The sequence below is a fragment of the Monodelphis domestica genome, chromosome 6 (assembly GCF_027887165.1).
Source record: "Monodelphis domestica isolate mMonDom1 chromosome 6, mMonDom1.pri, whole genome shotgun sequence".
Lineage (NCBI taxonomy): Eukaryota > Metazoa > Chordata > Mammalia > Didelphimorphia > Didelphidae > Monodelphis > Monodelphis domestica.
In genome coordinates this window covers 89,887,876-89,912,617 of record NC_077232.1, presented here as the reverse complement: position 1 = coordinate 89,912,617, position 24,742 = coordinate 89,887,876, and the positions used below count along the sequence as shown (strand labels likewise).

At 37.0% G+C, this 24,742-nt stretch overlaps 1 protein-coding gene across 1 annotated transcript in view; it reads left to right on the top strand.

Moving 5' to 3' along the window:
- STK32B (serine/threonine kinase 32B) overlaps positions 1–24,742 on the top strand; it is a 384,972-nt gene that overhangs the window by 336,339 nt on the left and 23,891 nt on the right. Inside the window, exons 8-9 of the mRNA XM_007496744.2 lie at positions 17,411–17,527; positions 23,374–23,499. Coding sequence (XP_007496806.1) covers positions 17,411–17,527; positions 23,374–23,499 — 243 coding nt within the window. The remainder of the gene's footprint in view (positions 1–17,410; positions 17,528–23,373; positions 23,500–24,742) is intronic.

Here is a 24,742-nt window from a genome sequence, read left to right as displayed (position 1 = left end):
CCCATATCAGAAAATAAAATCCAACAAGCCATCAAAGAACTTCCTAAGAAAAAATCCCCAGGGCCTGATGGATTCACCAGTGAATTCTATCAAACATTCAGAGAACAGTGAATCCCAATACTATACAAACTATTTGACATAATAAGCAAAGAGGGAGTTCTACCAAACTCCTTTTACGACACAAACATGGTACTGATTCCAAAATCAAAAACAGAGAAAGAAAACTATAGACCAATCTCCCTAATGAATATAGATGCAAAAATCTTAAATAGGATACTAGCAAAAAGACTCCAGCAAGTGATCAGAAGAATCATTCACCATGATCAAGTAGGATTCATACCAGGGATGCAGGGCTGGTTCAGTCTTAGGAAAACTATCCACATAATTGATCACATCAACAAGCAAACCAACAAGAACTACATGATTATCTCAATAGACACAGAAAAAGCCTTTGATAAAATACAACACCCATTCCTGTTAAAAACACTAGAAAGCATAGGAATAGAAGGGTCATTCCTAAAAATAATAAACAGTATATATCTAAAACCATCAGCTAATATAATTTGTAATGGGGATAAACTAGATGCATTCCCAATAAGATCTGGAGTGAAACAAGGATGCCCATTATCACCTCTACTATTTGACATTGTATTAAAAACAATAGCAGTAGCAATTAGAGAAGAAAAAGAAATTGAAGGCATCAAAATAGGCAAGGAGGAGACCAAGTTATCATTCTTTGCAGATGACATGATGATCTACTTAAAGAATCCTAGAGATTCAACCAAAAAGCTAATTGAAATAATCAACAACTTTAGCAAAGTTGCAGGATACAAAATAAACCCACATAAATCATCAGCTTTTCTATATATCTCCAACACAGCTCAGCAGCAAGAACTAGAAAGAGAAATCCCATTCAAAATCACCTTAGACAAAATAAAATACTTAGGAATCTACCTCCCGAGACAAACACAGGAACTATATGAACACAACTACAAGACACTCTCCACACAACTAAAACTAGACTTGAGCAATTGGAAAAACATTAACTGCTCATGGATAGGATGAGCCAATATAATAAAAATGACCTACCCAAACTTATTTATCTATTTAGTGCCATACCCATTGAACTCCCCAAAAATTTCTTTACTGATTTAGAAAAAACCATAACAAAGTTCATTTGGAATAACAAAAGATCAAGGATATCCAGGGAAATAATGAAAAAAAAACCCACAAATGATGGGGGCCTTGCTGTCCCAGACCTTAAACTATATTACAAAGCAGCAGTCATCAAAACAATTTGGTACTGGCTAAGAGACAGAAAGGAGGATCAGTGGAATAGACTGGGGGCAAGTGACCTCAGCCAGACAGTATATGATAAACCCAAAGATCCCAGGTCTTGGGACAAAAATCCACTATTCGATAAAAACTGTTGGGAAAATTGGAAGACAGTGTGGGAGAGACTAGGAATAGATCAACACCTCACACCCTACACCAAGATAAATTCAAAATGGGTGAAAGACTTAAATATAAAGAAGGAAACCATAAGTAAATTGGGTAAACACAGAATAGTATACATGTCAGACCTTTTGGAGGGGAAAGGCTTTAAAACCAAGCAAAGACATAGAAAGAATCACAAAATGTAAAATAAATAATTTTGACTACATCAAATTAAAAAGCTTTTATACAAACAAAACCAATGTAACTAAAATCAGAAGGGAAACAACAAATTGGGAAAAAAATCTTCATAGAAACCTCTGACAAGGGTTTAATTACTCAAATTTATAAAGAGCTAAATCAATTGTACAAAAAATCAAGCCATTCTCCAATTGATAAATGGGCAAGGGACATGGATGGCAGTTCTCAGATAAAGAAATCAAAACTATTAATAAGCACATGAAGAAGTGTTCTAAATCTCTTATAATCAGAGAGATACAAATCAAAACAACTCTGAGGTATCACCTCACACCTAGCAGATGGCTAACATGATAGCAAAGGAAAGTAATGAATGCTGGAGGGGATGTGGCAAAGTAGGGACATTAATTCATTGCTGGTGGAGTTGTGAACTGATCCAACCATTCTGGAGGACAATTTGGAACTATGCCCAAAGGGCAACAAAAGAAAGTCTACCCTGTGATCCAGCCATAGCACTGCTGGGTCTGTACCCCAAAGAGATAATGGAGAAAAAGACCTGTACAAGAATATTCATAGCTGCGCTCTTTGTGGTGGCCAAAAACTGGAAAACGAGGGGATGCCCATCAATTGGGGAATGGCTGAACAAATTGTGGTATATGTTGGTGATGGAATACTATTGTGCTCAAAGGAATAATAAAGTGGAGGAATTCCATGGAGACTGGAACGACCTCCAGGAAGTGATGCAGAGCGAGAGGAGCAGAACCAGGAAAACATTGTACACAGAGACTGATACACTGTGGTATAATTGAACGTAATGGACTTCTCCATTAGTGGCGGTATAACGTCCCTGAACAATCTGCAGGGATCTACGAGAAAAAATACTATTCATAAACAGAGGATAAACTGTGGGAGTAGAAACACCGAGGAAAAGCAACTGCCTGACTACAGCGGTTGAGGGGACATGACAGAGGAGAGACTCTAAATAAACACTCTAATGCAAATATCAACAACATGGCAATGGGTTCAAATCAAGAACACATGTGATACCCAGTCGTCGACTATGGGGGACGCGGGGGGGAGGAAAAGAAAATGATCTTTGTCTTTAATGAATAATGCTTGGAAATGATCAAATAAAATATTATAAAATTTAAAAAAAAGAAAAAAAAAGAAATGGGAGATAGGCAAAGGAAGGAGATTGATGTTAGAGGAAAGGATTTAATAGTCAGGACCATTAAAATGGTGTATTTTCTGCCCCATCACATTATACTACTCATAGGGTCAGTTTACTTTACTTTGCACACTCAAAAACACTCTAAATGTATTGTCATTATTGCTTTGAACATTAGCCTATAAAAGACATTTAAACTGGACAAACAAGAATCTAAGATAAATAACCTAATTCTCCATTTTTGTTATCCTTAGTAATATGACAGCATGTATATGCTTGAAATTAAGAAAATAAAATATCTGGAAAAATATTCTCATACCCCCAAGTTTTGACCCTTTAAGATTATTAGTTTTATACTAATTAGGGTTAATTTTTTGATGTTTTAGAGAAATCTAGCAGTTACCTTGTGGAAGCTGCTTATGAAGCCTAAGGCTGGTGTTAAAGTTTATAAATAAAAGGCAAGAAGAGGAGTTAGATTTCAATGCAAGATCCCTTCTTCCCCAGAGGTGCTCCATGCTTTAAATGCAGATCTATAAACGTGTAAGATGTTCTCCCATTAAATACTGATTATAAATGTGGGAGGACAAAAGAAACTTTTAAAAAGAAATCCTAAGTATTTCCAATAAACAAACCATAGCCTTATTATATTTCATTCATCCCTTGGATATTGAAGCCTCCCATGCCAGACCATTCTCCATTCCCCATAAGGTGAGCATTTATATCTTGGAGAGGAATAACTAAAACTGAAGAGTGGGAATAAGACAGGGCAGAGATAGTACCTTTCTCCATTATATGCCTACCTGAGCTGCCAGATCAGGCTTTTTAAAACCCTACTTTGGTTATATCCATTTCCTACTCAAAAGTCTTTTTTTTTTAATCAGTCCCTATTTCTTACACATAAAGGTAAAATCCTTTCCTGGAATTAAATCAATTGAACTCAACAAGAAGTTAGTAAGTGCCTACTGCGTATCAATATCTATTATATCAATTACAAAGATAAAAATGATACACCCTGCCCTCCAGGATGGCATAATCTTATAAGGACCCAACCTATACATAAGTAAATAGATACAATGTAAAATGTAATGAGGGCAAGTGTGATCCAGTTAGTATCCTAGGCATCATTGAAAAGGAAGAGAAATACTTGCAAATGAGACATTTAGTTAAGACTTCACAGGGGCATGGGCACATGAATTAGCCTTAAAAGAACCAAAGGAATAGAAATGTCTTTCTATTACTCTATGTGCGAATTAATTTTCAGTTCTTAGGAGACCCCTGTGTTTCATGTCTCCCAACCACATTATCTAAGTAGACGACTTGAAAATGACTTATGAATGGCGTGAAGAAGATGCAGTCTCCATCACTGGGGAGACTATTCTAATCAAGGATCTCATAGATCCCAGTGAATAGAAGTGCCTTTCTATTGCCTTATGTGTGATACTAATTTTTTTTTGAATTCTCTGTATTCCATGTCTCACAACCCCATAGCAGCAGTAGAAGAGCTGAAAATGGATATAGAATGATAATGAATGGCATGGAAGTGTTGCAGTCTATCACCAGAGAGACTTTTAATCAAGGGACTCGTGGATCCCAATGAGCATTTTGTGTTTAAAATTCTAGGAATAGGGAATAACCTGAAAAAAAGCAAGGAGTTTGGAAAGGGCATAATGAGCTCAAGGGAAAGCTGATCGTCCATTTAGGTGTTTAGGGACTGACATAAAATATAGTTGGAAAGGTAGGAAGGAACTACTTATGTAGGTCATGAAATGCCAGATGGAGATATTTCTTTTTTTATAGCATAAGAAAAAGGGGGCTAGTGAAGATTAATTTGTTAAAATAATAAGGCAGTTGATCATGAACATTAGGAAAATTATTTTTCCAGTCACATAAAGCATAAATTAGAGAAAGGAGTCTAGATATCAAGAGAACTGTTAAGAGACTCTTAAACTTAAGAACTTATCAGTGCAATGACCAAATATGATTCCAAAGGATTAATGATGAAGTCGGCTACACACCTCCTAACAGACAGATGATGGTCTCAAAATGTATAATGAAACACACATTTTTGGATATGGAGACTTACTTTACTTTACTACACATGTTCATTGGAAGGCTATTCCTTTTCTGATTTGGGGATAAATAAAAGGTAACCAGGAGATAGAGATGAGATAATCAAAAAAGAAAAAAGAAAAGAGAATAATTGAATAATTTTAATAGACAAAACAGAAGCATAACATAAAAAACACAGAAAGGTAGGACAGCTTTGAGTTTATAGGTTGAATTTATTATATGCTTTAAAAGAAACCCAATCCCTAAATAATAGATTCCCAAATTCATCTACAACCCTGTTTTGTGTTAAAAGGAAATTGGTTGTATTCTCTTAAAAATAATTTATTGTTGAACAATCTTGTTATCATAGTCAAGGAAAGAGATGATTAGAGCCTATACCAACTGAGAGTAAAGAAAAGAAAATGGATTATGTAAGACTATGGAGATAAAGTTGGTAAAACTTTGGCCCTAACTTACCTTTTCAGGGTGATCAAACACTATTATATTTGAACCTTTCCTTCCAAAAAGAAATGAGGACTATACACTATAAATTAATTTATATTCTACATCATTTGAAGATTTGCTCACCAAATTTCTATCAATTGTCCTTTCAATGATATTCATTTTCAATTCTTCTACTAGGGTTGGTATATAGCTGTTGTCATATAGATATATGAAGGCTTGAAACCCAGGTATGATCCAAGACCTGAGAATGAAGATGTGACAGCAGGCAATAGATAAATTCAGATTAGGAAGTAGGAATAAATCAAATCAATTAAAGAACTTTGATGAACAGCTATCAAGGATATTATCAGAGAAATGTGTACTCTAAAATGAAGACAGGTGGGAGATAAAAGTTAAATTTTGGGGCTCTCTGTGATGTCAGGTTTAAGTAAGAATAAAATAAGGAAGGCCACCAACACGTTGTGTTGCTTTCCTGTAATGAACTTACGGAAGAACATGGCAAAGCACAAGCCTGGAGTCAGGAATACTCCTCTTCCTGAGTTCAAATCTGGCCTCTGACACACCAGCTGTGTGACCCTGGGGAAGTTACTTAATCTTATTTGCCTCAGATTCTTATCTGTAAAATGACCTGGAAAAGAAAGTGATGAAACCACTCTAATATCTTTGCTAAAAACCCCAAAATGCAGTCACAAAGTCTGGCATAACTGAAAAAAATGACTGAACAACTAAGTTTTTTTCATTCTCATACAGCTACAATTCTAGGTCATACTCTCATCACCTCTCATTTCTTGGTACTCCTCGGTCTTTTAAAATCTGTGGCTTCAGGAGGCATAGTGAAGATGGCAGGGTAGAAGCATGGAAAGCTTGAACCCACTCTGAGAGTCCTTTCCAACCAACCATAAAATAATGCTTAAAAATGAATACTGGAGTAATAGAACTACAAAGGAATGGAATGAAACAACTTTCTTGCAGAAAACAACTGGGAAGGTAGACACAGAGGACCTACTTCACTTGGATGACAAGGGAACATCACTGACAGCCAGGCTGCATAGCCAGTAACAAGGTTGCATCAACAATACTGGCATAAGCCAAGAGTAAGCCCTGCCTACAAACAACACTTACTGCTCCAGGTTCTAAACCTGGGTCTAAGCCAACTTTGAGGCCTTAAGACCCTGCCTAAGCCAATAGCAGAGTACCATATGCCTACCCCTTCAAGTTTGAAGCCCTAGAACAAGCCTGCAATGAGTCCCTAAGCCCCAGTGCAAGGCAGTTTGCAGTGCACTTGGCTGATATAGGACCAGAGTGAGACCCTGAGCCCCTGCCCAAGCCTGTAGTGAGGTGCCAAACCCAAGTGCAAACCCAGAACAAGGCAGTCCACAATGCACCTGGCTAGTGTAAGCCCGTAGTAAGGCCCCAAGCCTCTGTTCAGGCTTGAGGTGAAGCCATAAATCCCAGTACAAGGTAGCTCACAGTACCCCAAGTCCTACAAGCCACCAATAGTCCCTGGGGGAAACTAAATCAATAGTTGGAGGTGGCTTTCAGAGCTCCCAGTCCATCACACAACCTTGGAAGAATTGAAACTTGCAGAAACTCAAAAATAGAGTTAAGAGTAGCAGCCAGGAAAACCTGAAGGTTAAGAGAGTTCCCCCTCTATCCGGAGAGCAGATCCCAACTTTAAGATAAAAGTAAAATGTAAAAAAGGCTAGGAAAGTGAGCAAACAGCAGAAAAAACAACGCCTAATCATAGAAAATTATTATGGAGACAAATCAGAAGAAGGCCCAGGAAAAGAGATCAAAGCAGCTACATTCAAAATTTCAAAGAAAAATTAGAATTGATTTTGGGCTCTGGAAGAGCTCAAAAAATAATTAAAAAATCAAATAAGAGAGGCAGAAGAAAAATGGGGAAGAGAAATGAAAACAATTCAAGAAGTAAATAACAACTCAAAAAGCAGAATTGGCTAAATGAAAAAATATTCACAAAAATCCAAAGAAGAAAAGAGTTTCTTTAAAAAACAGAATTGGTCAAATTGGAAAAGGAGGTTCAAAAGTTCACAGAAAAAAAAAATTCCTTGGAGCAGCTGGATGGCTCAGTGGACTGAGAGCCAGACCTAGACATAGGAGGTCATAGGTTCAAATCTGGCCTTCCTCACTGTGTAACCCGGGACAAGTCACTTTATCCCATTGTTTAGCCCTCATCATTCTTCTGCCTTGTAATCAATATACTAAGATGGAAAGAAAGGGTTTAAAATAAGTAAGTAAATGAATAAATGAATAAATGAATGAATGAATGAAAATAATTCCTTAAGAATTAGAATTGGACAAATAGAAGTTAATGGCTTCATGAGAAATCAAGAAAAAGTAAAATAAAAAAGATGAAAAAATAAAAGAAATTTGAAATATCTCATTAAAAAAAAAAAAACTTACCTGGAAAGATAGATCTAGGAGACACAATCTAAAAATAATTGGACTACCTGAAAGTCATGACAAAAAAAGCCTATACATCATATTACAAGAAATTATCAAAGAAAATTCCCCTGATCGTATAAAATAGAAATTGAAAGAATCCACCAATCACCTCCTGAAATAAATCCCCAAATGATAACTCCCAAGAATATTATAGCCAAATCCAAAAACTTCCAGGACAAGGAGAAAATACTTCAAACAGCCAGAAAGAAGAAATTCAAATATCATGGAGCCACAATCAGAATTACACAGGACTTAGCAGCTTCTACATTAAAAGATCAGAAGGCTGGGATATGATATTCCAGAAGGCAAAGGAACTTGATTTACAACCCAGAATAACCTAGCCAGCAAAACTGAGTATATTCTTTCAGGTGGGAAAATGGTAATTTAATAGAAAAAAAATGATTTCCAAGAATTCTTGATAAAGAGAAAGACCCAAATGGAAAATTTCATGCTCAAATAGAAGACTCAAAGACTTATACAAAGGTAAATAAGAATGAGAAAATTTAAGGAATTCTATAAGGTCATTCTGTTTAAATTTCCTCATGGAGACTTCCGGGTAATCATGGCTACAATCTAGACGCCACACGCTTCCTCTCCCTGGCACCGAACGAAATAGACTACATCAAAGGAGCATAAAATCACCTTTGGAGGAACAGAAGGACTCCCCAGTACCCCACAGAGGCAAAGGTACGTGGGGCTTGAACATTTCCACACTAAAATAAGAAGGAAAAGCTTGCACAGAAAAGTGAACTGAGCCGCCCTTCCCCCACCCAACCTCCCCCACTAAACCAGAGTGAGCTACCTGAGCGCTCACCGGGACAGCAAGTGAGTGGGGAGCGTCTCTGTCTGGGGGGGCACTCCAGGGTCCTTGGGATCTGGGGACTGCCAGGAAAAAACGTCTCAGGGCGCTTTCACTGGAGAACCCAGCGGAGCTGTACTTGGGGCGGGCTGCGCTGAACACCGCGCGCTGATTATCTGGGCGGAGCTGAATACCTGGGCTCAGGGCTGGGAAGAACTAGTCTGAAGCAACCTGAATTCACAGAAAAACCGCTCATATAACCCAGACCCCAGACCAAAAAGGAAAGGGGAATAAAATCACCATGGCTCACATGGCCCAAAATCAAGCCTCCAGGAAGAAAGGGAAAAAAGTGACTATTGAAAACTTTTATGGTGGAAGTACCCAAGGAAAAGAGGAGAATGAGGAGGAAATCCAAAAAAATTCAGAACTCGCCTCCCAAAATGGAAACTATCAACAAGCTCTGGAAGATCTCAAACTGGAACTTATCCAAAAGATGGAAACCTTCTGGAAAGAAAAATGGGAGAAAGAGATCAGCTGTCTGACAGATAAGAATGCTCAATTGGAAAAAGAACTCGAAGCATCCAATAGAAGGGCAGACAAGGCTGAAAAGCAAAACCAGTCCCTAATGACGAGAATTAAGCACCTCGAAGAAAGTGAGATGATAAAACAGCAAGAATCAATAAAGCAAACCCAAATAATTAATGAATTGGAAGAAAACATAAAATATCTCACTAAGAAGGTCACAGACCTGGAGAACAGAGGAAGACGAGAAAATCTCCGTATTATCGGTCTCCCAGAAAAACCAGAGGTAAACAACAAATTGGATATTATTCTACAGGAGATTATAAAAGAAAATTGCCCCCACGTTCTGGAGCAAGGGGGCAAAATAGAAATAGAAAGGATTCATAGAACACCTTCTATACTAAATCCCCAAAAGACAACGCCTAGGAATGTAATTGCCAAATTCAAGAGCTTCCAAGTAAAGGAGAAAATCCTACAAGAAGCCAAGAAGAAGAGCTTCAGATATAAGGGGGCTCCCATAAGGATCACACACGACTTAGCGGCTAACACACTAAGAGACCGCAAAGCATGGAACACGATATTTAGAAAGGCAAGAGAGCTGGGTCTCCAACCAAGAATCAACTACCCAGCAAAACTGACTATATACTTCCAGGGGAAAGTATGGGCATTCAACAAAATAGAAGATTTCCAAGCATTTGCTAAGAAAAGACCAGAGCTCTGTGGAAAGTTCGATATCCAAGCACAGAAAGCAAGAGAAACATGAAAAGGTAAATATGAAAGAAAGGGAAAAGGAGATAAATCTTATCTTTTTCTTTAAGTCAAACTCTCTTCTATAAGGACTACATTTACATCAAATTATATATATTAATATGTGGGGAAAATATTTTGTGTAACTCTCATAAATTGTATCATCATAAGAGTAGTTAGAAGAAACATGCATAGGGAAAGATTGGGGCATTAAGAAGATTTGCGGAAAGTTGTGGCAAAGAAAGGAAAAGGGAGGGGGGGAACCGCGATAATACTAAGATTAACTTCAAGAAATAGGGGGGGAATCAATAGAATAATCTTTCCCATATAAAGATACACATGGGAAGGGGAGGGGAAGAACTCTCATATGAGAAGGAGAGGAAGAGAGCGTGAAGTGGAATTACTTAAACCTTACTCTCAGTGAAATCAAATCTGAGAGGGAAGAACATCTAGATCCAGTGGGATCCTGAATTCTATCTTATCCATTAGGGCAAGAAAGAAAGGAAAATCAAGGAGGGGGAGGAGGGAGGGAGTACAAAAAGGGAGGGAAGGAGAGGGGGGAGGGGAAGGGAGCATAAAAAGGGAGGGGATAGAAAGGGAAGCATCTCAAGGGAGGGGACTAGGGGGACTGACCTAAAGTAAATCACTGGTTCAAAAGGAGAAAGCTAAAGAAGAAAGGTCAGAACTAGGGGAAGATATGAAAATGCCAGCGAATCCACAAATAACAATCATAACTTTGAACGTGAATGGGATGAACTCACCCATAAAATGTAGACAAATAGCAGATTGGATTAGAACCCAAAACCCTACCATATGTTGTCTTCAAGAAACACATATGAGACGGGTTGACACTCACAAGGTTAGAATTAAAGGTTGGAGTAAGACCTTTTGGGCCTCAACCGATAGAAAGAAGGCAGGAGTTGCAATCATGATATCTGGCAAAGCCAAAGTACAAATAGACCTGATCAAAAGGGATAGGGAAGGTAAATATATTCTGCTAAAAGGAAGTATAGACAATGAGGAAATATCACTAATCAACATGTATGCACCAAATGGTATAGCATCCAAATTTTTAATAGAGAAACTAGGAGAATTGAAGGAGGAAATAGACAGTAAAACCATATTAGTGGGAGACTTGAACCAACCACTATCAAATTTAGACAAATCAAACCAAAAAATAAATAAGAAAGAGGTAAAAGAGGTGAATGAAATCTTAGAAAAATTAGAATTAATAGACATATGGAGAAAAATAAATAGGGACAAAAAAGAATACACCTTCTTTTCAGCACCACATGGCACATTCACAAAAATAGATCATACACTAGGTCATAGAAACATGGCACTCAAATGCAGAAAAGCAGAAATATTAACTGCAGCCTTTTCAGATCACAAGGCAATTAAAATATTGATTGGCAAGGGTACGTGGAGACCCAAATCAAAAATTAATTGGAAATTAAATAATATGATACTCCAAAATCGGATAGTTAGAGAAGAAATCATAGAAACAATTAACAATTTCATTGAAGAAAATGACAACGGCGAAACATCCTTTCAAACCTTATGGGATGCAGCCAAGGCAGTACTTAGAGGAAAATTCATATCCCTGAGTGCATATATTAACAAATTAGGGAGGACAGAGACCAAGGAATTGGAAATGCAAATCAAAAAACTTGAGAATGAACAAATTAAAAACCCCCAGAAGAAAACCATACTAGAGATCCTAAAAATTAAGGGAGAAATTAATAAAATAGAAAGTGACAGAACTATTGAGCTAATAAACAAGACTAGAAGCTGGTACTTTGAAAAAATAGACAAAATAGACAAAGTACTGGTTAATTTAATTAAAAAAAGGAAAGAAGAAAGGCAAATTAATAGCATCAAGGATGAAAAGGGGGATCTCACCTCCAATGAAGAGGAAATTAAGGCAATCATTAAAAACTACTTTGCCCAACTATATGGCAATAAATATACCAACGTAGGTGATATGGATGAATATTTACAAAAATATAAATTGCCTAGACTAACAGAAGAAGAAATAGTTTTCTTAAATAATCCCATATCAGAAAAAGAAATCCAACAGGCCATCACAGAACTTCCTAAGAAAAAATCCCCAGGGCCTGATGGATTCACCAGAGAATTCTATCAAACATTCAGAGAACAGTTAATCCCAATACTATACAAACTATTTGACATAATAAGCAAAGAGGGAGTCCTACCAAACTCCTTTTATGACACAAGCATGGTACTGATTCCAAAACCAGGCAGGCCAAAAACAGAGAAAGAAAACTATAGACCAATCTCCCTAATGAATATAGATGCAAAATTCTTAAATAGGATACTAGCAAAAAGACTCCAGCAAGTGATTAGAAGGGTCATCCACCATGATCAAGTAGGATTTATACCAGGGATGCAGGGCTGGTTCAACATTAGGAAAACTATCCACATAATTGACCACATCAACAAGCAAACCAACAAGAACCACATGATTATCTCAATAGATGCAGAAAAAGCATTTGATAAAATACAACACCCATTCCTACTAAAAATACTAGAAAGCATAGGAATAGAAGGGTCATTCCTAAAAATAATAAACAGTATATATCTAAAAACATCAGCTAATATCATCTGCAATGGGGACAATCTAAATCCATTCCCATTAAGATCAGGAGTGAAACAAGGATGCCCATTATCACCTCTATTATTTGACATTGTATTAGAAACACTAGCAGTAGCAATTAGAGAAGAAAAAGAAATTGAAGGCATCAAAATAGGCAAGGAGGAGACCAAATTATCGCTCTTTGCAGATGACATGATGGTCTACTTAAAGAATCCTAGAGACTCAACCAAAAAGCTAATTGAAATAATCAACAACTTTAGCAAAGTTGCAGGATACAAAATAAACCCACATAAGTCATCAGCATTTCTATATAATTCCAACACAGCTCAGCAGCAAGAACTAGAAAGAGAAATCCCATTCAAAATTACCCAAGACAAAATAAAATACTTAGGAATCTATCTCCCGAGACAAATACAGGATCTATATGAACACAACTACAAAACACTTTCCACACAACTAAAACTAGACTTGAACAATTGGAAGAACATTAACTGCTCATGGATAGGACGAGCCAATATAATAAAAATGACCATCCTACCCAAACTCATCTATCTATTCAGTGCCATACCCATGGAACTTCCAAAAATTTTTTTTTACTGATTTAGAAAAAAACATAACAAAGTTTATTTGGAAGAACAAAAGATCAAGGATATCCAGGGAATTAATGAAAAAAAATACAAAGGAAGGGGGTCTTGCAGTCCCAGATCTCAGACTATATTACAAAGCAGCGGTCATCAAAACAATTTGGTACTGGCTAAGAGACAGAAAGGAGGATCAGTGGAATAGACTGGGGGCAAGCAACCTCAGCAAGACAGTATATGACAAACCCAAAGATCCCAGCTTTTGGGACAAAAATCCACTATTTCATAAAAACTGCTGGGAAAATTGGAGGACCGTGTGGGAAAGATTAGGCTTAGATCAACACCTCACACCCTACACCAAGATAAATTCAAAATGGATGAATGACTTGAACATAAAGAAGGAAACTATAAGAAAATTAGGCGAACACAGAATAGTATACATTTCAGACCTTTGGGAAGGGAAATACTTCAAAACCAAGCAAGAATTAGAAAGAGTTACAAAATGCAAAATAAATAATCTGGATTACATCAAATTAAAAAGTTTTTGTACAAACAAAACCAATGTAACCAAAATCAGAAGGGTAGCAACAAATTGGGAAACAATCTTCATAAAAACCTCTGACAAAGGTTTAATTACTAAAATTTATAAAGAACTAAATCAATTGTACAAAAAATCAAGCCATTCTCCAATTGACAAATGGGCAAGGGACATGAACAGGCGATTCTCAGCCAAAGAAATCAAAACTATTAATAAGCACATGAAAAAGTGCTCTACATCTCTTATAATCAGAGAGATGCAAATCAAAACAACTCTGAGGTATCACCTCACACCTAGCAGATTGGCTAACATGACAGCTATGCAAAGTAATGAATGCTGGAGGGGATGTGGCAAAGTGGGGACATTAATTCATTGCTGGTGGAGTTGTGAATTGATCCAACCATTCTGGAGGGCAATTTGGAACTATGTCCAAAGGGCGATAAAAGACTGTCTGCCCTTTGATCCAGCCATAGCACTGCTGGGCTTGTACCCCAAAGAGATAATGGACAAAAAGACTTGTACAAAAATATTCATAGCTGCGCTCTTTGTGGTGGCCAAAAATTGGAAAATGAGGGGATGCCCTTCAATTGGGGAATGGCTGAACAAATTGTGGTATATGTTGGTGATGGAATACTATTGTGCTAAAAGGAATAATAAAGTGGAGGAATTCCATGTGAACTGGAACAACCTCCAGGAAGTGATGCAGAGCGAAAGGAGCAGAACCAGGAAAACATTATACACAGAGACTGATACATTGTGGTACAATCGAAGGTGATGGACTTCTCCATTAGTATCAATGCAATTACCCTGAACAATCTGCAGGGATCTAAAAAAAAATACTACCCACAAGCAGAGGATTAACTGTGGGAGTAAAAACACCGCTGAATAGCAACTGCTTGACTACAGGGTTGGAGGAGATAAGACTGAGGAGAGACTCTAAATGAACACTATAATGCAAACTCCAACAACAAGGAATTGGGTTCGAGTCAAGAACACATGTGATAACCAGTGGAATCATGCGTCGGCTATGGGAGAGGGAAAGGCGGGGGGGGGGGGAAGGGGAGGGGAGGAAAAGAAAACGATCTTTGTTTCCAGTGAATAATGTATGAAAACGACCAAATAAAATAATATTAAAAAAAAATTTCCTCATGGAAAGATATTTACAACTCTTAAAATGTTTATCATTGTCATAGCAGTTAGAAGCAATATATATATATATATATATATATATATATATATAGTGAGAGAGACAGAAGGTACAGAAGTAAGCTGATGATGTGATATTAAAAAAATCAAGAGGTGAAAAAGGATTTCACTGAGAGAAAAAGTAAGGGAGAGGTAATGTGGGACAAATTACATCTCCTAAAAAGGTGCAAAAAGCCCCTATTATAGTGGAAGGGAAGTTGAGAGTGGAGATAGGCAATGCTTAAACCTTAGTCTCATTGGAATTGACTCAGAGAGGAAACAATAACCATACTCATTTGGGTATATAATTTTATCTTGCCCTTTAGAGAAGTAGGAAGGAAATATGATGAAGGAGGGAGCAATAGAAAAGAGGTAGAAGTGAAAAGTGATTAAAAGCAAAACACTTGTGAGGAGGGACAGAGTGAAGGAAGAGAGAAAGAGCAGGATCAAATGGGAAATCTAAAATGGAGAACACACAGAAAGTAATGATAACTGTGAATGTGAGGGCGATGAACTTTTCCATAAAACAAGTGGATAGCAGAATGAATTAAAAAACAGAATCCTATGATAAGCTGTTTATAAGAACCACATTTGGGGCAGGAAGACACACACAGAGTAAAAGCAAGGTACTAGAGTAGAATCTATTGTGCTTCAGCTAAAGTTAAAAAAAAACAGTAGTAAGCAAATGCAAAAATAGATTTAATTAAAATAGATAAGGAAGGAAGTTTAATAAAGGTACTATAGACAATGAAGTAATATCAATACTAATCATATATGCACTAAATCATATAGACTCCAAAGGTTTAAATTAGAAATTAAATGAGCTTCAGGAAGAAATAGACAGTAAAACTATACTAGTAGGGGCTTCAACTTTCCCCTCTACAAGCTGGATAAATCTAACAAAAATATAAATAAAAAAGAAAGAAGTAAAGGAAGTAAATATAATTTTAGAAAAATTAGGTTTAATATACCTTTGGTGAAAAGTGAATGTGGATAAAGAGGAACATACCTTCTTTTCTGCAGCTCATGGAACCTACACAAAAATTGACCATGTAGTAGGGCATAAATATTTCACAAGCATGTGTAAAAAATTGGAAATAATAAATGAATCCTTTTCATATTACAATGAAATAAAATTATAATCAATAAGTGTCCATGGAAAAACAAATTAAAGATTAATTGAAAACTAAATAATATAATTCTAAAAATAAGTGGGTCAAAGAAAACATAATAAAAACAATCAATAATTTAATTAACAAGAATGACAATGAGGAGACAACATATCAAAATCTATGAGATACAGCCAAAGCAGTATTTAGGGGAAATTTTGCATCTTTAAATACTTTTTCAATAAAAAAGAGAAAAAATAGATCATTGAATTAGACATGCAATGACAACAACAATAACAACAAAAACCCCTAAAATTTGTGGCTTCCTTCAAGACTCTCAGTTCAAACCCCACCTTTTGTAGGAATCCTTTTCCAGTTCTAACAACTGTTAATGCTTTCTCTTATAAGTTTGCCTTCCATTGACCCGTTATGTTTCTTGTATGTTTATTTTATGAATATGTTGTCTCTCCCATGGGAACTCAAGCTCCTTGAAGGCAGGACTGTGATATTTTCTTTGGATTCTCAAAGCTAGTGCCTGACACATAAGGGTTTAATAAATAATGATTGAATGATGATTAATTAGGGCTCCAGAAAACAGAAACAGTCCACAAATGGCTTCAGATTTAAAGCTTTTGCAATCTGGGAAAATGTGCCAGAGCTTATGCTGCAGTGGCAGAGTTCTCAAGAACTACATACTATGAGGAGGCATCAAAAAAGGAGTTAAGTGAAGGAATAATAGCTCACACTTATATAGTGCTTTGCGGTTGTTCTTTGAACTTGATGAGGACCAAAATGTCATCACCAGTGATGTCTTTTGATTCATGCATGAATTTGGATTTAGGTGAGACAAAGTTGCATAAATTCAAGAACCTTTACCTCTTCCAGAGTCATACAGGCCCTGTGGCAGGACCAAAATCAAGACAACTGGTGATGACTTGAGATGCAGTGAATGATCTTGGCTTCTTCAGTATCTAACCAGTCTCTAAGCCCTTCACAGTGCCTTCTTAAGCCACCTTTATAACCATTGGAACAAATTGTTCTCATCTGCCTCTTCCAATAGAAGTCCTTAAATTCCTGGGTGTAGATAACCCCATGCTGCACTGACCAGTTTGTGACACATCAGTTACCTTTAGCCTATCTGATGAAATGATTTACTGGGCTGTGGTTGGTGTGCATTCTACAGTTTCTTGGAGTCACACATGAGAATTGGGTGAAAGTTGTATACCAAAGGAGAATGGCAGCCCTGAAAAAGGACTCAGCAAACCCTCACACCAGAGATGTTAGTTTTTCCTAAACACTTGGTACACTACTATAGTGTTATAAAGTCTACAAAGTACTTTCCTCAATTATTCATTGCAGTCACTGATATGGCAAACACTATCCTCAAGCTCTAAATAAGGAGAGATGAAATAGTTTCACTAGGGTCACAAGGTCACTAAAGGGAAAGCTCAGATCCTGCTCAGTTGATGGGTGGATATATTCAGTAGGAAAGCCAATTTTTCAGTTGTCATTTTTTCCCTCTTTGTTTGCAGAGACCTTATGAAATCCATTCAGCCACACCAATTGATGAAATCCTCAACATGTTCAAAGTGGAACGGGTTCACTACTCCTCCACATGGTGTAAAGGAATGGTGGCATTATTAAAAAAGGTAAGGGAGGGGACAGTTGAGTGGCTCTGTGGGTTGAAAGCCAGGCCCAAAGATAGGAGGTCCTGGGTTCAAATCTGGACTCAGACACTTCCTAGTTGTGTGACCCTGGGCAAGTCACGTGACCCCCATTGCCTAGCCCTTACCACTCTTCTGCCTGGCAACCAATACACAGTATTGATTCTAAGACAGAAGGTAAGGGTTTAAAAAGAAAGTAAGGGAGGGGAGGCTCAGAAGGGTCCAAGGTCAGGCTCAACTTTTGTAAGCTCAAAGTCCCAGAATAACTCTGTTGGACTGATAAATTTGAAGACCCTAATCAACTCTATTCCCCACTCTACAGACTAATCTTTAAGTTGGCCAACTTTGAATGAATGTAATTTTTAAAATTGTTAAGGCAATTTATTAAAATTAATTAATTTATTAAGTTAAATTTATTTAGGTAATACTTAAGATTAAGTATTTTTAAATTTTTATTTGTTACTATTATATTGAAAGTCTTCTATCAGATACTAGGGATAAAAGAATGAATGAAAAATAAGTCCTACCTTCAAGGACCTTCTATTATAGAGGGTAGGTAGGATATAACTTATAATCAAATAAGCATATACATGCTGTTTTGGGACATCAAGATGTTCCTGACTATTAAGAGGTTCAAGAAAGTTATTGAAGGAAGCTAGAGATTTCTAAAGAGCTTAGGCAATATATAGGGTTCAGTTGCTACAGAGGCACTGAGGTAGGCTATATAGATTGTGAGCTTTGGGGACAGCAACATATTAAGTTGGCATGAAAAGAGTAGGTAAAGAGGAATAATGTACAAGGGTCCTGGAAAAGTAGATTTGCATTAGATGAAAAAAGGCATAAAATATCAAGCTGAAGAATTTATATTTTTTCATTGAAGAAATAGGGGTACCAGAAGGTTTTTGAGCAGGGGAATAACATGGTCAGGCTTATATTCTAGGAAGATTACTTTGTCAGTCATGGAAGGGGATTACATATAATATGTCTACAAGCAGGTAGGTGGCAGGGAAAAACTGAAGAGTTTTTGGTTGTTTTGTTTTACAAGGCACTTACAGGATACTTGGGACTTATTTGTAGTCACAGAGTTCTTAGTGAATCAGGGTTCAATCCTTTGAATCCAAGTCCAGGGCTCTTCCTTCTATATCACATCTGCTATTGGAAGGAAATTGTTTCAAATATCTTGGAAAAAATAAGATTGTACCAGATAATCTGTCTCTAAGCTAGTTCTATTTTAGCTCTAAGTTTTCTTATGATTTCTCTAAATTTTAGGACCATAGAATTTAGGGCTATAAAAGATTAGCATAAAACTTGAATTTTACAAATGCTGGTACTGAGACACGAAGGGTTTAGGTAACTTGCCCAAGGTCACCCAGATAGTAAATGGCAGAACTAGGAAATAAATAGGGCAGCTAGATGGTGTAGTGGATGGAGTGGTGGGCCTGGAATCAGGAAGCACTGAGTTCAACTTTGGGTTCAGACATTTACTACCATATGACCCTGGACAAGGCATTTGAACCCCATTTGCCTCAGTATTCTCCTCAGTAAAATGAGCCAGAGAAGGAAATGGTAAACCACTCCAGTATCTTTGCCAAGAAAAGCCCAAATGGGGTCATGAAGACTTGGGCACAACTGGAAGTTACTGAACAACAATGAAGGATGTTAACACTGTTTTTGTGACTCAGTGTTGGCTTGCTCATAAAATTATACTGGTAATATATCAGATATCCAAGTTTGATTCATTTAGACAAAAGTTATGAATTTTCCACAATATATTTTGAGTTAGTTATAAATCAAGATACAAGCTGCCAACCTTTAATGAATCTCTTAAGTTTTTTTCCAGTTTTTGAGTAGACTAAATTGCAGAACAAAAGAAACCATAAGAATAATTGTAATGCAAAGGAGATTATTATGTTGTCTGCTCTCTGTGTCCTCCATGTCACCATTCAGACACATCCCTTTTGAGGAAGAGAAGAAAAAAATACTAGGAGAGGAATTACATCTTGTTCTTTTAATCTCTCTGTCACAGAAGGCTGGTTCTCCATTATGATTTTCTCTATTCTCAGGTAAAGATGAAATCTCAGATCACTTTGTCTCAAACAGTATGATGAGCCACATCGCTTATCAGAAACTACCTGAACCTCCTCTTGGCTTCTCTTTCCTGTTAATGAAACCAGGCTTGTGGCTCTGGGGTCACTTTTGACTGCACTTCTTCCTCACCTTGTATTTCTAAGTCCTATATTATTGACCTTGGCAGTATCTCTTTCATTTGTTGCCACTTCTTCACTATTCCAACAAAACCAGGGAGAAGGACTGGAGCTGTAATTTCATTCAAGATGAGAAAATTCCCCTTACCAATAAGTTAACAGGTTTTTCTTTTTGCTGTTTTTTAAAAACTATTTATTTTTTACTTACAGGTAGAAACAATTTTTGACAATTGCTTTCTGACATTTTAGAATTAAGATTTTTCTCCCTCCCTCTCTCCCCCAAGAGTAAATAGTCTAATATAGGTTATACTCATTATTTCATGTAATACATAGTTCCACATTGCTAATGTCATGAGAGAAGATACATTATCATAGATACAATAAAAACCTCATGAAGGAAATAAAGTGGAAGTTAGCATGCTATGATTTTCAATCAGACTCCAATAGTTCCTTCTTTGGTTGTAGATAACATTTTCCTCATGAGTATCTTCTGGTTATCTTGGATATTTGCTTTACTGACAATAGTTTAATCTTTCATAGCTGATCATTGTGTAATATTCTGTTACTGTATAAATTATGCTTCTGGTTTTGCTCCCTTCACTTTGCATCAGTTCATATAAGTCTTTCCAGGTTTTTCTGAACTCTTCCCGAGACAGCAACTTTTCTGAAACTTATTGATTTTGAGAATTAATTAGAGCACTTAGAGGTTAAATAACTTGCCCAGGGTCCCAGAACCAATATTCCTTTCTTAAAAAAATAATTTTATTGTCATTCAAAACACACTTCCATGTTGGTCATTGTTATAAGAGCACACTCATGCATAAATAAAACTCCAAAGTAAGTCATAAATACACTGATGTGAAAGATGACTCCAACAGTTCTTCCTCTGGAGGTGGAGAGCATTCCCCATCAGAAGTCTTTCAGGATCATCCCAGATCATTGCATTTTTGAGAATAGCCAAGTTTTCATAGATAATCATTGTCCAATATTGCCGTTGTTGGGTACTAAGTTCTGCTTGTTTCTCCCTGTCTTATTTCCTGAAGATCTTTCCAGCTTTTTCTGAAATCATGTTGCTTATCATTTCTTATAGTACAATAATATTCTATCAACAACATGTACCACAATTTGTTCAGCCATTTCCCAATTGATGGACATCCCCTCAGTTTCCAATTCTTTGCACTACAAAAAGAGCTGCCATAAATATTTGTGTACAATTAGGTCCTTTCTCCTTTTTTATTACCAGCACCAGTATTCCTCAGATATGAGTCTGGAACTTAGGTTTTGTTAGTTCAGGAACCATTTCTTTCAACCATTTTTCATTTATGTCTGATGCTTTTTAACCTCATTTTAGGGTTTTTCTTGGCAAAGATACTAGAGTGCTTGTCATTTCCTTCAGCTCATTTGAAAGATGAGGAAAATGAGGCAAATAAGGTTAAGTGACTTGCCCAGGGTCACACAGCTAGAATGTATCTGATGCCAGATTTGAATTTGGAATTTGGAAGACTCATTGGAAGATGAGTCTTCCTGAGTCCAAGTATAACACTCCATCCATTGCTCCACTGTCAACTATGCCATGTTGCTTCAATTGACACATTGACACAACTTTAAATACACATCATAGTTCTGACTCTTACAGACTCTATGAACGCATGAAAATTACTCAATCATAATAGCATAGATTGTGCTGCCTCAGAAATAATTTCTCTGTCCATTTTGCAACATTATCTCACTGGCACTACATTAAACTCAGGTTCAGGAAGATCTTGTTCTGATACTTACTAGCTGTTATATCCATGAGCAAGTCACTTAACCATAAAATCTCAGAATCTAAGATATAGAGATAGAAGCAATCTTAGAGGCATCAAGTTCAATTCCCTTATTTTACAGATGAGGAAACTGAGGCACAGTGGGGCCAAGTGACTTGCTCAGGGTTTAGCTAGTAAAGATCCAAGGCAGGATTCAAAACCAGGTCTTTCTGACTTTAAATCGATAGAGCTCTAGCTGCTATGTGATGGATGCTCTCTTTCTGAATTTCAGCTAGGTAATATTATGGTTAGAGAGCTATAGCTGGAAAAAATCAGGAAGATTTGACTTTTGATATGACTTCAGATCTTAATAGCAGTGTACATAGTGGAAGTCACTTAAACTCTATTTTCCAGGGGAAACTAGGTAGAACAATGGGATTGAGCACCAGGAATTGGGTGGATCTGAGTTCAAATTTAGCCTTAGACATTTCCTAGCTGTATATGACCCTGGGCAAGTAACTTAACCCTGATTTTCTGGTTCTTGATCTTTTGCCTTAAAATTAATACTAAGATAGAAGGTAAAGGTTTTAAAAAATAAAATAAGCTCTGATTACCTGAGATTTTTTTAAAAATGGAAGATGAAATAGCACTTATCTTTCAGGATTGGGAGGATCAAATGACATATTTGTAAAGCATTTTGCAAACATTAAAACACTATATAGATATTAGCTGTTATATTTGTTCATCCATAAAAAGAGGACATTAATAGCTATAGAATGATTACTTTGGTGTTGTGAATCTAAGATGAATTATAAATATATGGTACTTTGAAAATTTTAGTGTCTTTTATGGGGTCAAAGATGTGGGCTTGACTTGTGATGTCATAATTATAGTGAACTCCTAGTGAGGAAATTCCCCCCACCAATGCAGCATGGTGTTTCTTTTTGCACTTTAAATCGTTACTTGGGACAATGATTTGTTAAGTGACTTGGCCAAGATGATATGGTAAGTGTGTGTGTCGGAGGTCTACACCTTCCAACTTCAAATCTATCAACTTTGCCGTATTGACTCTGCTGGCATTATGTAATGTCAGATGGTAGTAATGATAGTGGTGGTGATGGAGGAGGAGGACTAAGTGATATACTACTTGACTTGGAGATCTCATCAGCTTCCATGGTTTTGATTATTATCTCCATTCTAATGATTTCCAGATCTAATTGTCTAGCCCTAACTACTCCTAACATACAGATTCACATCTCCAACTGCCTTATAGACATCTCAGACTGAATATCCCATCACCTTGTTCCTCTCACAAGGCGCCCCACATCTCATTTCTGGGTCTTTTCATTGGCTGTTCCCCATGGTGAAAAATTCTCTCCTCATCTCCATTTCCTGGTTCCCTTCATGTCCCAACTAAATCCTACCTTGTATAGCAAGCCTCACCTAATCTCATTTAATTCTAGTGCCTTTCCTGTCATGATCATCTCCAATTTGTCCTGTATATGTCTTCTTTTTATATAGTTGCATGCATATTGTTTCCCTGATTAAACTGGGATTCTTGAGAACAGGGATCATCTTTGGTTTTACTTTGTATTCCCAACATTTGCCACAGTGCCTGGCACATAGAATTATGTGCATATTAACTGACTGATTTGCTTTATAACTTTCATTGGACTGATCTTATTTCCTGTTGATCCAAGGAGAAATTTCTCAGAATATGTGGGTCACCTCAGAGAAAAGGAGCTACACTGATGCAAAGCAATACTATTTTCCTATATTTATCTCTCTAACCCCTTAAATTTCAGGATCCTCATCATCCTCATGAACTTGTTAAACATGTAAAATGAGGGATATCTTTTCTTCTTCTCTTTTGAAATCACAGCTTCTCACGAAAGACCCCGAGAGCCGTCTTTCCAGCCTTGTAGATATTCAGAGTTCTCCATACTTAGCTGATATGAACTGGGATGCTGTGCTGGAGAAGGCAATGACGCCAGGTTTTGTTCCAAATGTGAGTTGATATTCCACTGGATCCCTTATCCCAAATATCCCTTCCATTGCTCTCACATATGAACCAGACTGCTATGTAGTTAGCTCCTCCCTACAGTTTTCTAGACATTTAGAATAGCCCTGTCACAAAGCTAGGCAGGACCTCAAAGGTCATCTAATCCAACCAGTAACTGAAGAAGTAAAGCTGCCTCTTTAGCATCCCTGGAAAGTAATCCTCAAGCCACTGCAAGAAGGCATCCAGTGACAGAAAACTCATTCCATCTAAGGCAAACAACTCTGCCTTGAGCCAGGTCCACTTATTAGGAAATTCTTTATATTTATGTGAAATGTGTCTCTGTATACTTTTTACCCATTATCCTTGTAATGCCTCCAGGGCTTATCAACTCAAGTCTAATGTCTCTTACACATGACTAACTTTCAAATATTTAAAGATTGTGATTGAATCCAACTTGAAATGTCACAATAAGAAGAAAAGTAAAATCACCAATAGGAAGGAAATCACCAGGAAGATTTGGGTTCAAAACCTACCTTTGACCCAGACCAGCTTGTGTGACCCTAGGCAAGCTACATTACCCCTCAGTGCCTCCAAGTAACTGTCTAAGATGTCTTTAAATGGAAGAATAGCAATGGATCTTCCAGGGTAGAGGGAAGTTCCTCAACAAGAAAGAAGAAATGAGAAGGAAAATAAAAGGAAGGTAGGGAAAAAAGAAAAAAGAAAAAGGGGACCAGGGAAAAGTGTGAAAAGGGAAAGAGAGAAGGGAAAAGACAAAGGCAAGGCAAGTAATGCTTTAAAAAAAAAAGGAAGGTACTACAACTGGCAATATAAAAGACACAGAATAATCTTTTCTAGACTAAGTATTGATACTTCTTTGTAGCAATCCTCATGTGGCATTATTTCAAATACCCCAGATATTTTAGTAGCTGGATGACCTTGGGTAAGTCATTTAACCCTGTTCTCCTTGGTTTCCTTATCTGTAATATGAGCTAGACCTGGGAAACCATTCCAATATATTTTCCAAGCATACCACAAAAAGCATTGTGAAGAGTTAAACACAACTGAAAAATGACTAAACAACTAAAAAGCGGGTAATGCACCAGCTTGTCAATGTCTTTCCTATAATCTGGCACATAAGACAGAACAGGATAGTTCAGGTATGCATAAGGACCTCTGGTGCCATTTAATCTAATCTATAGCCTCTCAAGTATTTCCTCTATACCACACCCAACTAATGATCACCCAGCTT